General features: G+C 44.1%; 1 protein-coding gene across 1 annotated transcript in view; it reads left to right on the top strand.

Annotated features, from left to right (window-relative positions):
- Nucleotides 1-14,266, top strand: part of WRN (WRN RecQ like helicase) — a 62,404-nt gene that overhangs the window by 34,372 nt on the left and 13,766 nt on the right. The window contains exons 23-29 of the mRNA XM_083481656.1: nt 2,350-2,491; nt 7,219-7,389; nt 7,476-7,570; nt 9,369-9,441; nt 11,293-11,366; nt 12,947-13,019; nt 13,817-13,929. Of these exons, the coding sequence (XP_083337782.1) occupies nt 2,350-2,491; nt 7,219-7,389; nt 7,476-7,570; nt 9,369-9,441; nt 11,293-11,366; nt 12,947-13,019; nt 13,817-13,929 (741 nt within the window). The remainder of the gene's footprint in view (nt 1-2,349; nt 2,492-7,218; nt 7,390-7,475; nt 7,571-9,368; nt 9,442-11,292; nt 11,367-12,946; nt 13,020-13,816; nt 13,930-14,266) is intronic.

Below are 14,266 nucleotides of genomic sequence, written 5' to 3'. Positions count from 1 at the left end.
ATTAAACCACAGAGCCTAGGACTTGCCGATCAGAAGGTCGGCAGTTCGAATCCCCGTGACGGGGTGAGCTCCCGTCGCTCGGTCCCTGCTCCTGCCAAAATAGCAGTTCAAAAGCACATCAAAGTGCAAGTAGATAAATAGGTACTGCTCTGGCGGGAAGGTAAACGGCGTTTCCGTGCGCTGCTCTGGTTCACCAGAAGCGGCTTAGTCATGCTGGCCACATGACCCGGAAGCTGTACGCCAGCTCCCTCGGCCAATAAAGCGAGATGAGCACCGCAACCCCAGAGTCGGCCACGACTGGACCTAACTGCCAGGGGTCCCTTTATCTTTACCTTTACAATAAAAGGTTGGCTCCCCTGCCTTGCTTCATGCCTGTGTTTTAATTGCTGTTCTTTCCCCACCCTCCCCAGCCATCTGTATTTACAGTGGAACCTCAGGTTGCAAACATGATCATTGCAGGAGGCGCATTCGCAACCCGCAGCGTTCGCAACCTGTTGTGCCGCGTCTGCCGTGCTTCTGTGCATGCGCAAAGTGCGATTTAGTGGTTCTGTGCGAGCACCGAAACCCAGAAGTAACCCGTTCCAGTACTTCCGGGTTCGGCACGGTCCGTAACCCAAAAACGCGCAACCCGCAGCGTTCGCAACCTGAGCTTTGACTGTATAAATAAAACTGTATAATGGTGGAGAAGCTACACAGAGAGCTGAACCTCTTTGTTTTGCTTTATTTGCTCAGTCATGTAGCTTGAACGGTAGGAATATTATATTTTAAGCCACATGCAAACGCTCTAAGGATTTGCATCATGGCAACAGATTGCCCGACCTTATGATATTCTGTATCGTACCTTTTCTCACAAAAGATCCGGTTCTTGCATGCCCCATTTTGGCAAGTACAGTGGTGCCTCGCAAGACGAAAAGAATCCGTTCTGTGATTCTCTTCGTCTAGCAGTTTTTTCGTCTTGCGAAGCAAGCCCATTGAAGGATTAGCGGATTAGCGCTATTAGCGGCTTTTAGCGGCTTATCTGCTGATCGGATCTGCTGATAAGCGGCTTAGCGGCTTAGAAAAAGGGGGGGGGAGGAAAAAAAACCAGCAGGAACTCGCAAGACATTGTCGTCTTGCGAAGCAAGCCCGTAGGAAATTTGTTTTGCGAAGCACCTCCAAAACGGAAAACCCTTTCGTCTAGCGAGTTTTCCGTCTTGCGAGGCATTCGTCTTGCGGGGCACCACTGTACTTTCCCCATCCCTAGAAATCTATGGACTTTACCCCCACCCACCCCTGTTCTGCAGCAGTATCTGAAGTTTGCCTGACCATGTGGTCTAAGGCGAGCTGTGGAGAGGGGATGGAAGTTCCTTTTGGAGCGAGGATGACAACGCCTCTGCTCACATCTCCATTGCTGTAGTGATTCCTCTTTTCAAACCCTGTTGGTTCACACCTGGGCCACAGACCTGAGCACTCGTGGCATGCGGGAAATGATACTGATCATTCCTATCAGGCGATCGGCATTACGATGGGGGGGGGGCTTACATTCCAAGAACACAGCTTTATGTACAGAGGTGCTGCATCCATTTTGTTGCGTGCCAGTTAGCAGAGACATGGGAGATTGGGGGAAGCGAGGGCAAACCAGCAGTCAGGGATGATGGGAGTTGTAGTCCAGCAACAGCTGGGCACCCAAGTTTGAGAAACACTGCCTAGAGCAGGCTTCCTCAAACTTGGTCCTCCAGATGTTTTGAGACTACAGTTCCCATCATCCCTGACCACTGGTCCTGTTAACTAGGGATGATGGGAGTTGTAGTCCCAAAACATCTGGCGGGCCGAGTTTGAGGAAGCCTGGCCTAGATCAAGAAGAAGAAGTGATGTTTGGACTTGATATCCCGCCTTTCACTCCCCTTATGGAGTCTCAAAGTGGCTAACAATCTCCTTTCCCTTCCTCCCCCACAACAAACACTCTATGAGGTGAGTGAGGCTGAGAGACTTCAGAGAAGTGTGACTGGCCCAAGGTCACCCAGCAGCTGCATGTGGAGGAGCAGAGACGCGAACCCGGTTCACCAGATTACGAGTCTACCGCTCTTAACTACACCACACTGGCAACGGTGGTTAACTGGTGACTGGCCCGATATTGCTGGACTACAGTTCCCATCATGCCTCACCATTGGCTGTCCTGGCTGTACTGATGGGAGTTGCAGACCAGTAACATCTGGAAGGCCACAGGTTCCCCACCAGAATTCGCTCTCTGTGTGTGCTCTCATGGGACACACACACGCACACACACACACACACACACACACACTTTTTGTCCTCTGTTGTTGTTTTATACATATCACACAAACCTTATTTTTGTTCCTGTGCTTTTAGGAACATTCAACGTACTCCTGTGGTCAATGCAGAAGACAGTTTGCAGGATTTTGGCCGGCAAGCATACCAGTTGATGTCTGCAGTATGTGCTTTAAACGAGAGGTTTGGCATGGGTGTCCCAGTCCTGTTTCTCAGAGGATCTGTAAGTGTTACAGCTTATGGGGTGGTTTGTTAACAGCTCTTTAATCCTCTTGGCTGTCTGTATGTGTAGGAGGGAAGGAGGGAGAGGTGTTTTTCCTGTGCCTTCTGGTTCTCATTGAACTTCTCCCAAACTTGAAGAAAAGGAAGCTCTGTCCTTTTGTACAGAAACTGAAAGGCTATGAATTTGTTTTTAAGGGACAGTGTGTAGACTTCTAATTGTTTGCTTATTACATCCAGATATCGCTTCAAACCTTTTGTTCTTAAGGAGTACCTAATTAGAAACAAATCTGTTAGGAACACATTCCTTGATACAAATGTGTAGGAAGAAAGGTCTGAATCTTAACTGGCTGATGTGCAGCACTTTGGGAGGAAAGACTTCCCGTATTTTTCCATGTATAAGGGTTTTTTCCCCTTAAAAAACAATGTCCAAAATTTGGGGGCGTCTTAAACACGGATAGCTCTTCCCCCATTTTTAAAAATCAGAGTCCCCCAAAATAGGGGGCGTTTTATACATGGGGACGTCTTATAGACGGAAAAATTCGGTAATTTCTCGCTTTAAAGGTGATGCATTTGTGAAGCGCTCAACAATCCCTTATGTGTGCTTTGCTGGGGACCGTGTGTCATGTAGGAGAGCTGCTTTTGTGCAGTGGTTAGAGTGTGAGCTGCGGGCCAAGAATTCCCTGGTTCAAATCTCAGCTGTAGGTGCCTAAAAGCAAGCCCCCCTTTCTGCCTCAGCTTGCCCACCTGTGACTTCAATATAATAAGGGCCAGTTTATTTAGCAGCAGAATGAAGTGGTAAAGCTTTTCCTGGACTGAACTAGTTCAGGGTGTTAAATCCCTTCTGCGGGGGGGGGGGGGGGGGGAATACACCCTGCAGGCAAAAAAACCCAAACTAATAATAACATGTCAATATAGGCAGGTTTGGTATGTTTTAGGGGAAATATTACCATAGGAGGGATAATGTACAGTGGTGCCTCGCAAGACGAAAAGAATCCGTTCTGTGATTCTCTTCGTCTAGCGGTTTTTTTGTCTTGCGAAGCAAGCCCATTGAAGGATTAGCGGATTAGCGCTATTAGCGGCTTTTAGCGGCTTTTAGCGGCTTATCTGCTGATCGGATCAGCTGATAAGCGGCTTAGCGGCTTAGAAAGGGGGGGGGAGGAAAAAAACCAGCAGGAACTCGCAAGACATTGTCGTCTTGCGAAGCAAGCCCATAGGAAATTCGTTTTGCGAAGCACCTCCAAAACGGAAAACTCTTTCGTCTAGCAAGTTTTCCGTCTTGCGAGGCATTCGTCTTGCGGGGCACCACTGTAGTTACTTTAGGTCCCAGGAGCTGTTTGAAAAAGTCTGTTAAACTGTTATTCAGCTCTTCTCAACACTTTTAAGAGTCTGCTCGTTTGACTTACCAATCTATCAGGGTTTCGAAACACTGAAATGGATGAGAAAGTGAAACTATTAGTTGCCTAAACTATATGGCAGGGATGTCAAACTCCCAAGAGACTGCGATCTACTCCCAGAATAAAAAATTGGTAGTGGTCTACCCATTTGGGGGGGAGTTCAGAGTTGTTAAGCTTTTTTTTAGGGGGGTACGCCTAAGCTGTTTTAGGGGGGCCAGGTCATAAATCACTTAGCAACAAATCAAACGAGCAGCGATAACTCCGTCTTCTGTTTTACCTATCCTGCGTGAATGAAGGACAGAGCGGGGGGGCTACAGTTCTTTTTCCACCGTGGACAAAAATGAGCCCGCGACCGACTGCTATCACCCGGGGGTTGACCTGTCAATCACGGTCGACCAGTTGGACATCCCTGCTGTATGGGGTCCATTCTATCCCCACAGGTTTTCGAAATAGGGTTGGGAAAACATTAGCATTTTGCCTGTATTATAAATTCTGTTTTTACTTGGTTACACCAGTTGAAGAGGACTGGAGTGGATTTTAACTGTGTGTTTTTTTCTAAAAAGCATTTCATTGCTGAGAGTGGGGGTTTGGACACCAATTACAAACGACTGCAGGGGTGCCTTGGATGCTAGGTACATTTTATGTGGCCGGGGTGGGGGGAGTTGTGCTTCCAGTTGGCTTTATCTTTACACGAGAGTTAAGAGCAAAAGAATCATAGAATCATAGAGTTGGAAGAGACCACAAGGGCCATCGAGTCCAACCCCCTGCCAAGCAGGAAACACCATCAGAGCACTCCTGACATATGGTTGTCAAGCCTCTGCTTAAAGACCTCCAAAGAAGGAGACTCCACCACACTCCTTGGCAGCAAATTCCACTGTCAAACAGCTCTTACTGTCAGGAAGTTCTTCCTAATGTTTAGGTGGAATCTTCTTTCTTGTAGTTTGGATCCATTGCTCCGTGTCTGCTTCTCTGGAGCAGCAGAAAACAACCTTTCTCCCTCCTCTATGTGACATCCTTTTATATATTTGAACATGGCTATCATATCACCCCTTAAAGAAGATCCTGTTGGATCAGGCCAGTGGTCCATATAGTCTAGCATCGTGTTCTTCCAGTGGCCAACGAGATACCTGTGGGAAGCTTGGAAGCAGAACCCATGCGCAGCAACATTCTCGCCCCTTGCAGTTTCCAGTGCTTAACTGTCTCTCCTTCTGCCACCTACTCAATCTGGAAGACCAGACTTTCCCTCTGCAGGCTGCTATTTTAGTTTTCTGTGGACTGCAGAAAGTTCAGCAGCAAACCAGAAAATGCCTTAGGAGGGGGCCCTCAAAAGATTCTATGCAGTTAACATTTGTACACTGAGTTTAGAATGCATCAGAAAATTTCCCATCACTTGCACTAAGGGGCTTCTTTTATTGACTTCTTGCGACAGGTGTCTGTGTTCTCTAATTGTTCTTGCTTATTTTCAGAGCTTGTTGTGAAAGCTGAATGTTAATTCTAATCAGGTTTTGTTCTGGTTGTAAAGCTTAATTCAGCAGCTTTTTGGGTTTAAAAGTGTTTACGGTTGGAAATACCTTTTACCAATCGCGCCTTATGAATATGCATTGTTTACCTTATACAACATTCACCCATAGTTTGTGAAGAGTTGTGTTATCCTCAGTTTAGTTCAGCCTGGTAGACTCTTTTGGTAACAATATGCACAGGTGTGCTCCTAGACAGGTTTCAGGTGGGTCACAAGAGAGATCAGATTTCACCTGTTGTTTGAAATTTGAGTCAGTCTTCCGTGGTGAACAAGTCCTCCTGGGAATCTTCAAATTAAGAAGTTGCCTTGAATGAAATCTTATACTACCCTTGTTAAAACAAAGAAAAGTATGGAACTTTAAAATATAGCGGCTGATGTTATTTTGATGCTTGTTAGACTTCAGCAATATTTTTTTCTTGCATTTTAATCTCAAGATTGATTGTTTATTTAAGGGATGTGTGGTTGACCCTTTCAAGGTCTCACAAAAAAGTTAGTTTAAAACATGGTGAAGATTAAAATATGAAATAAGGTCATGGGGATCAGCTTAATAGAACAAAACAGCAACTAAATACCAGATAAAAGTGCACTAGACGCCTAAACAAACATGACAGACTTGAGCTGGCACTTAAAAAGAACCCCTATTCCTATCTCCTAACCAAGGCTGAAAATAAGAGTCTCAGACCCTGTGCTAAACAGCATAGAGCACCAATGTCAATGCAACAACACTGTATTCCTATAATTAGGTTTGCAGTGTGGGTGAGATTTCATGCTCCAAAAGTGAGGAGATGTGGGGAAGCATGTCTAATCTCATGCCGGTTTTGCATTTGTACCAGCCTCCCAAACACCATGAGATAATCTCCAGCAAAAGTGCTTTACTGAAAAGTGTGGCTTGGGTTTTTCAGAAGAAGCCTATATACTTGTATTTGTTGAACATTCATCCTGATTCATTTGCACAACGGGAGGCTGTGCAGCATCCGCTGCTTATTGATCATTGATTCTGATATGTTTACAGGGAGGTTATACAACAAGGTGTTAAGCAATGGTTATCCTGCTCTTTCCAGTGCATTTTCTTATTCCTTTACTTTCCTTACTGCAAAAAGTTCGTTTTTCAAAAGTTACTCTGTTCAACAAGAACATTAAATCCACTTAAATTGCACAATCTGGATTTGTTGGCATGCGATTGAACCCCACCCACAAGATAGCAACAGTCTGGAAGTGGACATAGTAATCCTATAGTGAACCACCTGTTTTTCAATAAAAAAAATGATATTCGTGGATGGAAATAAGCTTGCAGTCACATACAGTCTGATGAGGTGTTACTATGTGTTTTTCCGACCCCAATACAATCCCAGTAGAATGGTTTCCTCCTGCACAATGCAGCCATGCTGAAAAGAGCTGTCTTTACATAAGCAGAGCTGGGCAATATATCACTATATTGTCGTAACCTGTTTGGAGTCCATATCGCGATGTTGGTTTCATAATTTTTGACCTGGCAATATATTGCAAATCAAAGTGTGTGCACCCACACATTATGCAAAAATCACAATGCAGGGAAAACCGTGAAGCAACCCAACGCTCTATCCTTATTTCAGACATTGCAATGTATTGGTATATTGCTATGTTTATCTGGTGACATAGCTCAGTGTTGAAAACCAGATACCGCCCAGCCATTTATGTGAGCATCTTCTACTTGAGAACGATGTGAATGTACTTCTGAAGTCGTGGTCCTCTGCAGGAACGGGAAGTCCAGGGAACATTTGAAACGGTTCTTCAGATTTTAGTTATATTTCTGGCTTCTTCCTTTTTTAATTTCAGTATTCTGAACGCCTCCCAGAACAATACCGAAGTCATCCTCTCTTCGGAAGTGGGAAGGACTGGCCAGAGAACTGGTGGAAGTCATTAGGCCGGCAACTGATCTTAGAGGGCTTTCTTACAGAGGTTTCTGGCCAACGCAAATTTACAACCAAGTGCAAGCTGACGCAGACAGTAAGTTTGCAACTAAAGAAGGTGCTCTATTAATTGGTTGTTTTGGCAGCACCATATTGAGCCATAATTTGTTTCGTCTGTCTCAGGGTAAAGACTGGCTCTGTAAAGCAAGAAAGGAATCAGGACAGAAGCTTTTGCTTCAGCCTAATGAGGAACTGCGCTTAATGAAGTCTCCTTTAAGGTAACCATGGCCTGTCTAAGTACTGAAGTTAACAATGCTTATTTGTGCAAGTGCTTCCAGGCTGCCAAACATTAGGTCTGGATCATTTTGAAAGCTCACCTGTTGAAATGGAACATTGTTTTTTTTTGGTTTTTTTTTCATTAAAAAAATGGAAGCTTTTTCATAATACAAAAAAAAAAAACTAATCTAAATGAAAATGAAAGAAAGAAAGAAAGAAAGAAAGAAAGAAAGAAAGAAAGAAAGAAAATACAAAGTTCTCTCTCAAAGATAGATCCTAACCCTTGTCTCACACAGAAAGGGATGGACCCTCCCAGCTTTCACCTGGGAGCTTCAAAATGGAACTCTATTATAATAAATAAAAATATTTTATTTTAGTTTTTTATTTTATTTAAATTGGAATATTATGATTGGATATCTTAATTGGGTGTTTTTATTGGAAAATTAATAAAAATGATTTTAAAAAAAAAAACCAAAATGGAACTCTATTGTTGGTAAAGGAAAAGGGACCCCTGACCATTAGGTCCAGTCGTGACTGACTCTGGGGTTGCGGCGCTCATCTCGCTTTATTGGCTGAGGGAGCCGGCGTACAGCTTCCGGGTCATGTGGCCAGCATGACTAAGCTGCTTCTGGAGAACCAGAGCAGCACACGGAAACACCATTTACCTTCCCGCTGGAGCGGTACCTATTTATCTACTTGCACTTTGATGTGCTTTCGAACTGCTAGGTTGGCAGGAGCTGGGACCGAGCAATGGGAGCTCACCCCGTTATGGGGATTCGAACCGCCAACCTTCTGATTGGCAAGTCCTAGGCTCTGTGGTTTAACCCACAGTGCCACCTGCGTCCCTCTATTGTTGGTACTGGTGTAGAAAAAGGACAAATGCTAGTGCGGCCTTGTGCAGTCTCATGGCCCTAAACTAGCAGGTGCCAGCATAACTCTCATGGGCACACATATATCCGCAGAGGCCTTTATTGGCAGCCCCCCCCCCAAAAGTTGAGCTTGAATGGAGTTTTCTGTTGCATCAGGGTAGTACGTTATGTTGTGTGTGGTACCCACGACGGTTTCTCCGGTTTTCAAATGTGACCACGATTTAAGGTTGCCATCTCCCACTTTAAACCTTTCTGTGCTGATTGTTCAAATTGAGTCCTCTGTTTGACAAAATAAGGGCACGTGTCATTGTTTGTTTTGTTCAGGTTTGTATGGCAGGGGAAAGGTATTGCAATTGTCTTCTAGAATGTAAGGATTAACCTTACTATTAGACCAAAGTGGTGAAGAAAAAAATATGGCAGGTTGGTGGCAGACAGGGAAAAGTGGTTAGGTTTCACAGGATATGGTGATATATTACAGGAGTGCCTCAGTTTTCAGAGAGTTGAACTCCACTGCCTTAGAGATTGGCCTGAAAGTAAATAGAAGCTGCACTTTGAAATCATTAACATTTGTGACTTTGCATTCTGCAAAAGTACCGTATTTTTCGCTCTATAAGACGCACCAGACCACAAGACACACCTAGTTTTTGGAGGAGAAAAACAAGAAAAAAAATATTCTGAATCTCAGAAGCCAGAACAGCAAGAGGGATCGCTGCGCAGTGAAAGCAGCAATCCCTCTTGCTGTTCTGGCTTCAGCGATAGCTGTGCAGCCTGCATTCGCTCCATAAGACGCACACACATTTCCCCTTACTTTTTAGGAGGGAAAAAGTGAGTCCTATAGAGCAAAAATTACGGTAAGACTTGGCTGTGCATCTTGCTGTTGGAATGGTTTTTGCTATCAGTAAGGCTGAGATAATTTCCCTTCTCTTTCCAGCTATCAGCCGACCTCTTCGAACACCAGTAATTCCTCCTATAGAACGTCACCTCAGTTGACAACAGAAAAGCAGGTCTGTATGGTAAAAACCAGCACTTTTGCATCGCTTCTTGCCTTCTAGTCAAAGACAGTGATCTGGTCAGGCTATCTGTCAGGCATGGCCAAACTGTTGCCTTCCAGTTGTTAATGGAATGCAACTCCCATCATTCCTGATTATTGACTATCTTGGCTGTGGCTAATGAGAGCTGGAGTCCCAACAACATTTGGAGAACTACAGATTCAGCACACCTGCTATATATGATTGGGTGGCAGGATCAAGCCTAGCTGCCCAGTTCCTGGGCACATATTTCCTTACTCTGGAGTTGCTGTACACGTGATGATTGCACAGCGATGGATGCAAGCTTGGCTAAAAGTGAGCTTGCATACCACTGTTAATTTTTCCTACTGATATGGAGCCCCATGAAAAGTTGGGCATATTCTATGGTGACTTCTCAAGTTAGTGCAGCAGCTCTACGAAGCATGGTTCTCTGGCAGACAAAACACAGCTTTGTTGTTGTTGTTGAGTCGTTTAGTCGTGTCCGACTCTTCGTAACCCCCTGCACCAGAGCACGCCAGGCCCTCCTGTCTTCCACTGCCTCCCGCAGTTTGGTCAAACTCATGCTGGTAGCTTCGAGAACACTGTCCAACCATCTCGTCCTCTGTCGTCCCCTTCTCCTTGTGCCCTCCATCTTTCCCAACATCAGGGTCTTTTCCAGGGAGTCTTCTCTTCTCATGAGGTGGCCAAAGTATTGGAGCCTCAGCTTCAGGATCTGTCCTTCCAGTGAGCACTCAGGGCTGATTTCCTTAAGAATGGATAGGTTTGATTTTCTTGCAGTCCATGGGACTCTCAAGAGTCTCCTTCAGCACCATAATTCAAAAGCATCAATTCTTCGGCGATCAGCCTTCTTTATGGTCCAGCTCTCACTTCCATAACACATTCCATTCTCACTTCCAAAACACAGCTTAGGTAACTATATGGTTTCGCTTAGCATGTTGTCTGAATCTGGGTGTGTGGTTTAACTCTTTCAGATAAGCCATGAGCTGCCACCAAGGTTTGTCCTTTGATTTTTCAGCTTGCGGTTTGTGTTAGAGAGAAATGGGTTCGAAGGGCATGCTAAGCTGCTGTCGCCTGTCTGAATGTTTGCACCAAATCATGGTTTCCCTTAGCAATATGCACAAATGCGATCTGTGTCTGCATTCCTTCTCTCATGAAAGGTCTTTCAAAAGGGACTTGGAAATGAAGCCTTAGAATTCTATATTGTTTTAAAGATTTCTTGGATCCTGTAAAATTAAAAGATTGATTGATTGATTGAATAATGTTTATTCCGTTAGTCCATAGACTATAATAGAATAAAGTAAGATACCAAAATAAAAAAATTCCTTCCAGTAGCACCTTAAAGACCAACTAAGTTAGTTCTTGGTATGAGCTTTCGTGTGCATGCACACTTCTTCAGATACACAGTGTGCATGCACACGAAAGCTCATACCAAGAACTAACTTAGTTGGTCTTTAAGGCGCTACTGGAAGGAATTTTTTTATTTTGACTATGGCAGACCAACACGGCTACCTATCTGTAAGATACCAAGACTTTAATAAAAGTGTATCAGTCACAACTGAAATAAATACATAAGATATATTCATAATAGACCTTAGGCAGGTGAAGTCACGTAATCATCTCAGGATACATTTTATATTCTCCTGTCTTCAGATCTCCATGAGAGTTTACAGGAGTGGAATCTAAAATATTTTTCTGAAACGAGATGCATTCCGTTAACACATTATCAAATTACTGATATTATTTTGAGTATTTTACTATAAATATTTATTCAAAGTAAATTTTTGCGTTTGTATTCATTTTCTGCTTTGGGATTTTGTATTCCTGAAGATGTCTTTGCATGAAAAGTTTTCGTATCGAGAAGCGAGTAAAGTCTCTAGAGAAAGTTCATCCTCGGCTAAAAGGTAATACTTCCAAAGATTATCTACCTTCTACCCCCCCCCCCCATATCTTTTTAGATCTCCTTTTTCCATCTAGTCTTCCTATGGTCTCTTTAGAGAATGTTGGTTGGGTCAGCCGCTGTAAGTGGGACAATACAGTTACAAAAGCACTTTTCTTTGTTGCTACAATTAGTAATGTCAATCATTTCAAGAGTTTTTGGTTCTTTAATCATCCGCCCTTTAAATGATTAACTGATGACTAAATTACCACAATAGCCAAAGCACAATACAGATGCATTGGCGAAAGACTGAAGGGTGTGTAAGACAACATACAGTTGAATAAGCAAAAACCCACTCGTCGTTAGATGGAAAATCAATATTTTTTTAGTTCCTATTACAGCAGCCTAACAGAACCAACTTGGCCTAAAAACTCATCATCATGCAGGTCTGCAGGCAGTCATCATCACTGATTAAATAACTAAATCTTCAGTTCTAATGAAAATACAGCCTTTTGTGCAATAGTTGTTTTAATGTAAGTGTGGGCACGCTTAAGCTTAGTGAGAGATTGTGTGTGTGTGTGTGTGTGTGTGTGTGTGTGTGAGAACTACAAAATCCACCAACTGCAAAATAAGGGTAAAGAGGCCAATTGCATACTGTACCACATGAACTGGGATTATCTGCATATATAAGATACGGTTTTTTAACCATATCTGAGTTCCTACGGAACAGGGATTCTAACAGACTATTTTGGGGGTGGGGGTCGGGGAGCCTTTTGGTTGTTGCTCTTGTTAAATGATTGGGAATCCGAAACATGCAATCCACTGCAATTCATCCGGCGACCTCCCTTTTGCCTGCGCTTGCATGTAGACTGCTGGGTGGGGAAATAGCTGCATAACCATGAAATACATAGATAGGCATCCAGGCCTGAACTGACACCAAAGTCAGGCTTATTATGGACATTCCTGCTCCTGTCCACATGTTCCACAAACACCCCCTCCCTTTGCTGCTAGTGGCAGCTGTCCTGGAACTTTGTCGTCCGTGGATGACAGTACAGTAGGTTCTGGATTCACTCATTGGTAAGACCTTCCAAGTAAGGCTGGGCAATATCTGGTTTTCAACATCACGATATATCACCAGCTAAACATAGCAACAGATTGATATATCACGATGTGTGAAATAAGGATGGAGCTGTACAAAGGCATTGGCTGGCTTCACGGTTTTTCCTGCCTCGTGATTTTTGACAGCGCCTGCTCTTGCGATTCTCTGCCCCCTGCATCAGGCGGGGGGAGCTGAGCTGGAAGAGTTAACAGGAGCTGCAGGAATTGAGAGAAGCATTAGCTGGCTTCACGGTTTCCCCCACATTGTGATTTTTGCATAACACACACACATACACCCTGATTCGCAGTATATTGCCACATCAGAAGTTATGAAACTGAGATCATCATATGGACTTCAAACCAGTTTGGGGCAATATATCAATATATCGCCTATCTCCAAGGATATTTCCTGGATATTTCAAGGAAAAGGTGCAGGGATTTTTGTGTCAGTTGCTGGATAAACGGGCTAAATTGAAGTTAGGACACTTGCCTTCTTTCTTTTGATAGTGCCACAGCGCCGTTGCCACGGCTTCTGACCCCTTCAGAATCTGCTGCATCTCTAAGAGAGAAGGAATTGCAGGTGAGTATGTCAACTGAAGTGATTCCTTATATGACGGTATGTTTACTGGGGCTGTCAGCTGATTAAAGAAATCTTAGTGGATTAGTTTTATGAGTTGCAGATAATGATGAAGTTTCCTGGAGTGAAGATGTCCTCTCGTCTGATGTGCATCTGTCTTCAGCATTCTATACATTTTGACGCTGGGTCAAGATGCAGCTTTTTGCACAAGCTTTTAGGGGTGGAGAATGAGACCAGAATGCCCTTCCCATTGTAGTGTTGCCTTTTCTATTAATGTTTATGTATTACAACGCTAGGGATGCGGGTGGCGCTGTGGGTTAAACCACAGAGCCTAGGACTTGCCTATCAGAAGGTCGGTGGTTTGAATCCCCGCAACGGGGTGAGCTCCCGTTGCTCGTTCCCTGCTCCTGCCAACCTAGCAGTTTGAAAGCACATCAAGTGCAAGTAGATAAATAGGTACCGCTCCAGCGGGAAGGTAAACGGCGTTTCCGTGCACTGCTCTGGTTCACCAGAAACGGCTTAGTCATGCTGGCCACATGACCCGGAAGCTGTACGCCAGCTCCCTCGGCCTATAGAGTGAGATAAGTGCCGCAACCCCAGAGTTGGTCACGACTGGACCTAATGGTCAGGGGTCCCTTTACCTTTACCTTTACTTTACCTATCTTCATCTTCATGTTTATCTTCAGAGTCACATACCTTTTGGGTTTACTCACTCAGGACATACACATCCCCATTCGTCCTCTGAGACCCTCATAGGCATCACAGTACAGCCTTCACATGTTGTCTTTTGCCTTTAATAGACAATGCTATATGGCAAGCTAGTGACAGCCCGTCAGAAACTGGCGAATGAGAAGGACATTCCTCCAGCCGTACTAGCAACAAATAAAGTGCTGGTTGATATGAGCGTGATAAGGTAAGCCTTTATTTTGGTTTGAATAAGAAGATAAACCTTGTCTGACGACTTAATAATTTATGCCAGCAAGGCGAGTCTTTTCCAGGGAGAATGATATGATGGGCTGTCATTTCCCACTTTACAGTAGTCGGAGCTGAAGCGCTACAAAAACCAGCAGAATCTATTTGACCAGAGACCATAATAGGCTAGGACACAGGGAGCAGGGAATGTGTGCACAAACCACACCAGCCAAACTTAAGATAATCTTTATGTAATATGCAAATAAAGTATTTACACATTCAGTTGAGAGTTGTAAAGTGTTCCAGCGTCATCAAATCATGAACATACATGTGCAAAT

This window comes from Podarcis liolepis, assembly GCF_965112155.1.
Source record: "Podarcis liolepis genome assembly, chromosome: 17".
In the NCBI taxonomy this organism is placed as follows: Eukaryota; Metazoa; Chordata; class Lepidosauria; order Squamata; family Lacertidae; genus Podarcis; species Podarcis liolepis.
The sequence above is the reverse complement of the archived record's forward strand: the minus strand, read 5'-3'. Positions and strand labels throughout refer to the sequence as shown.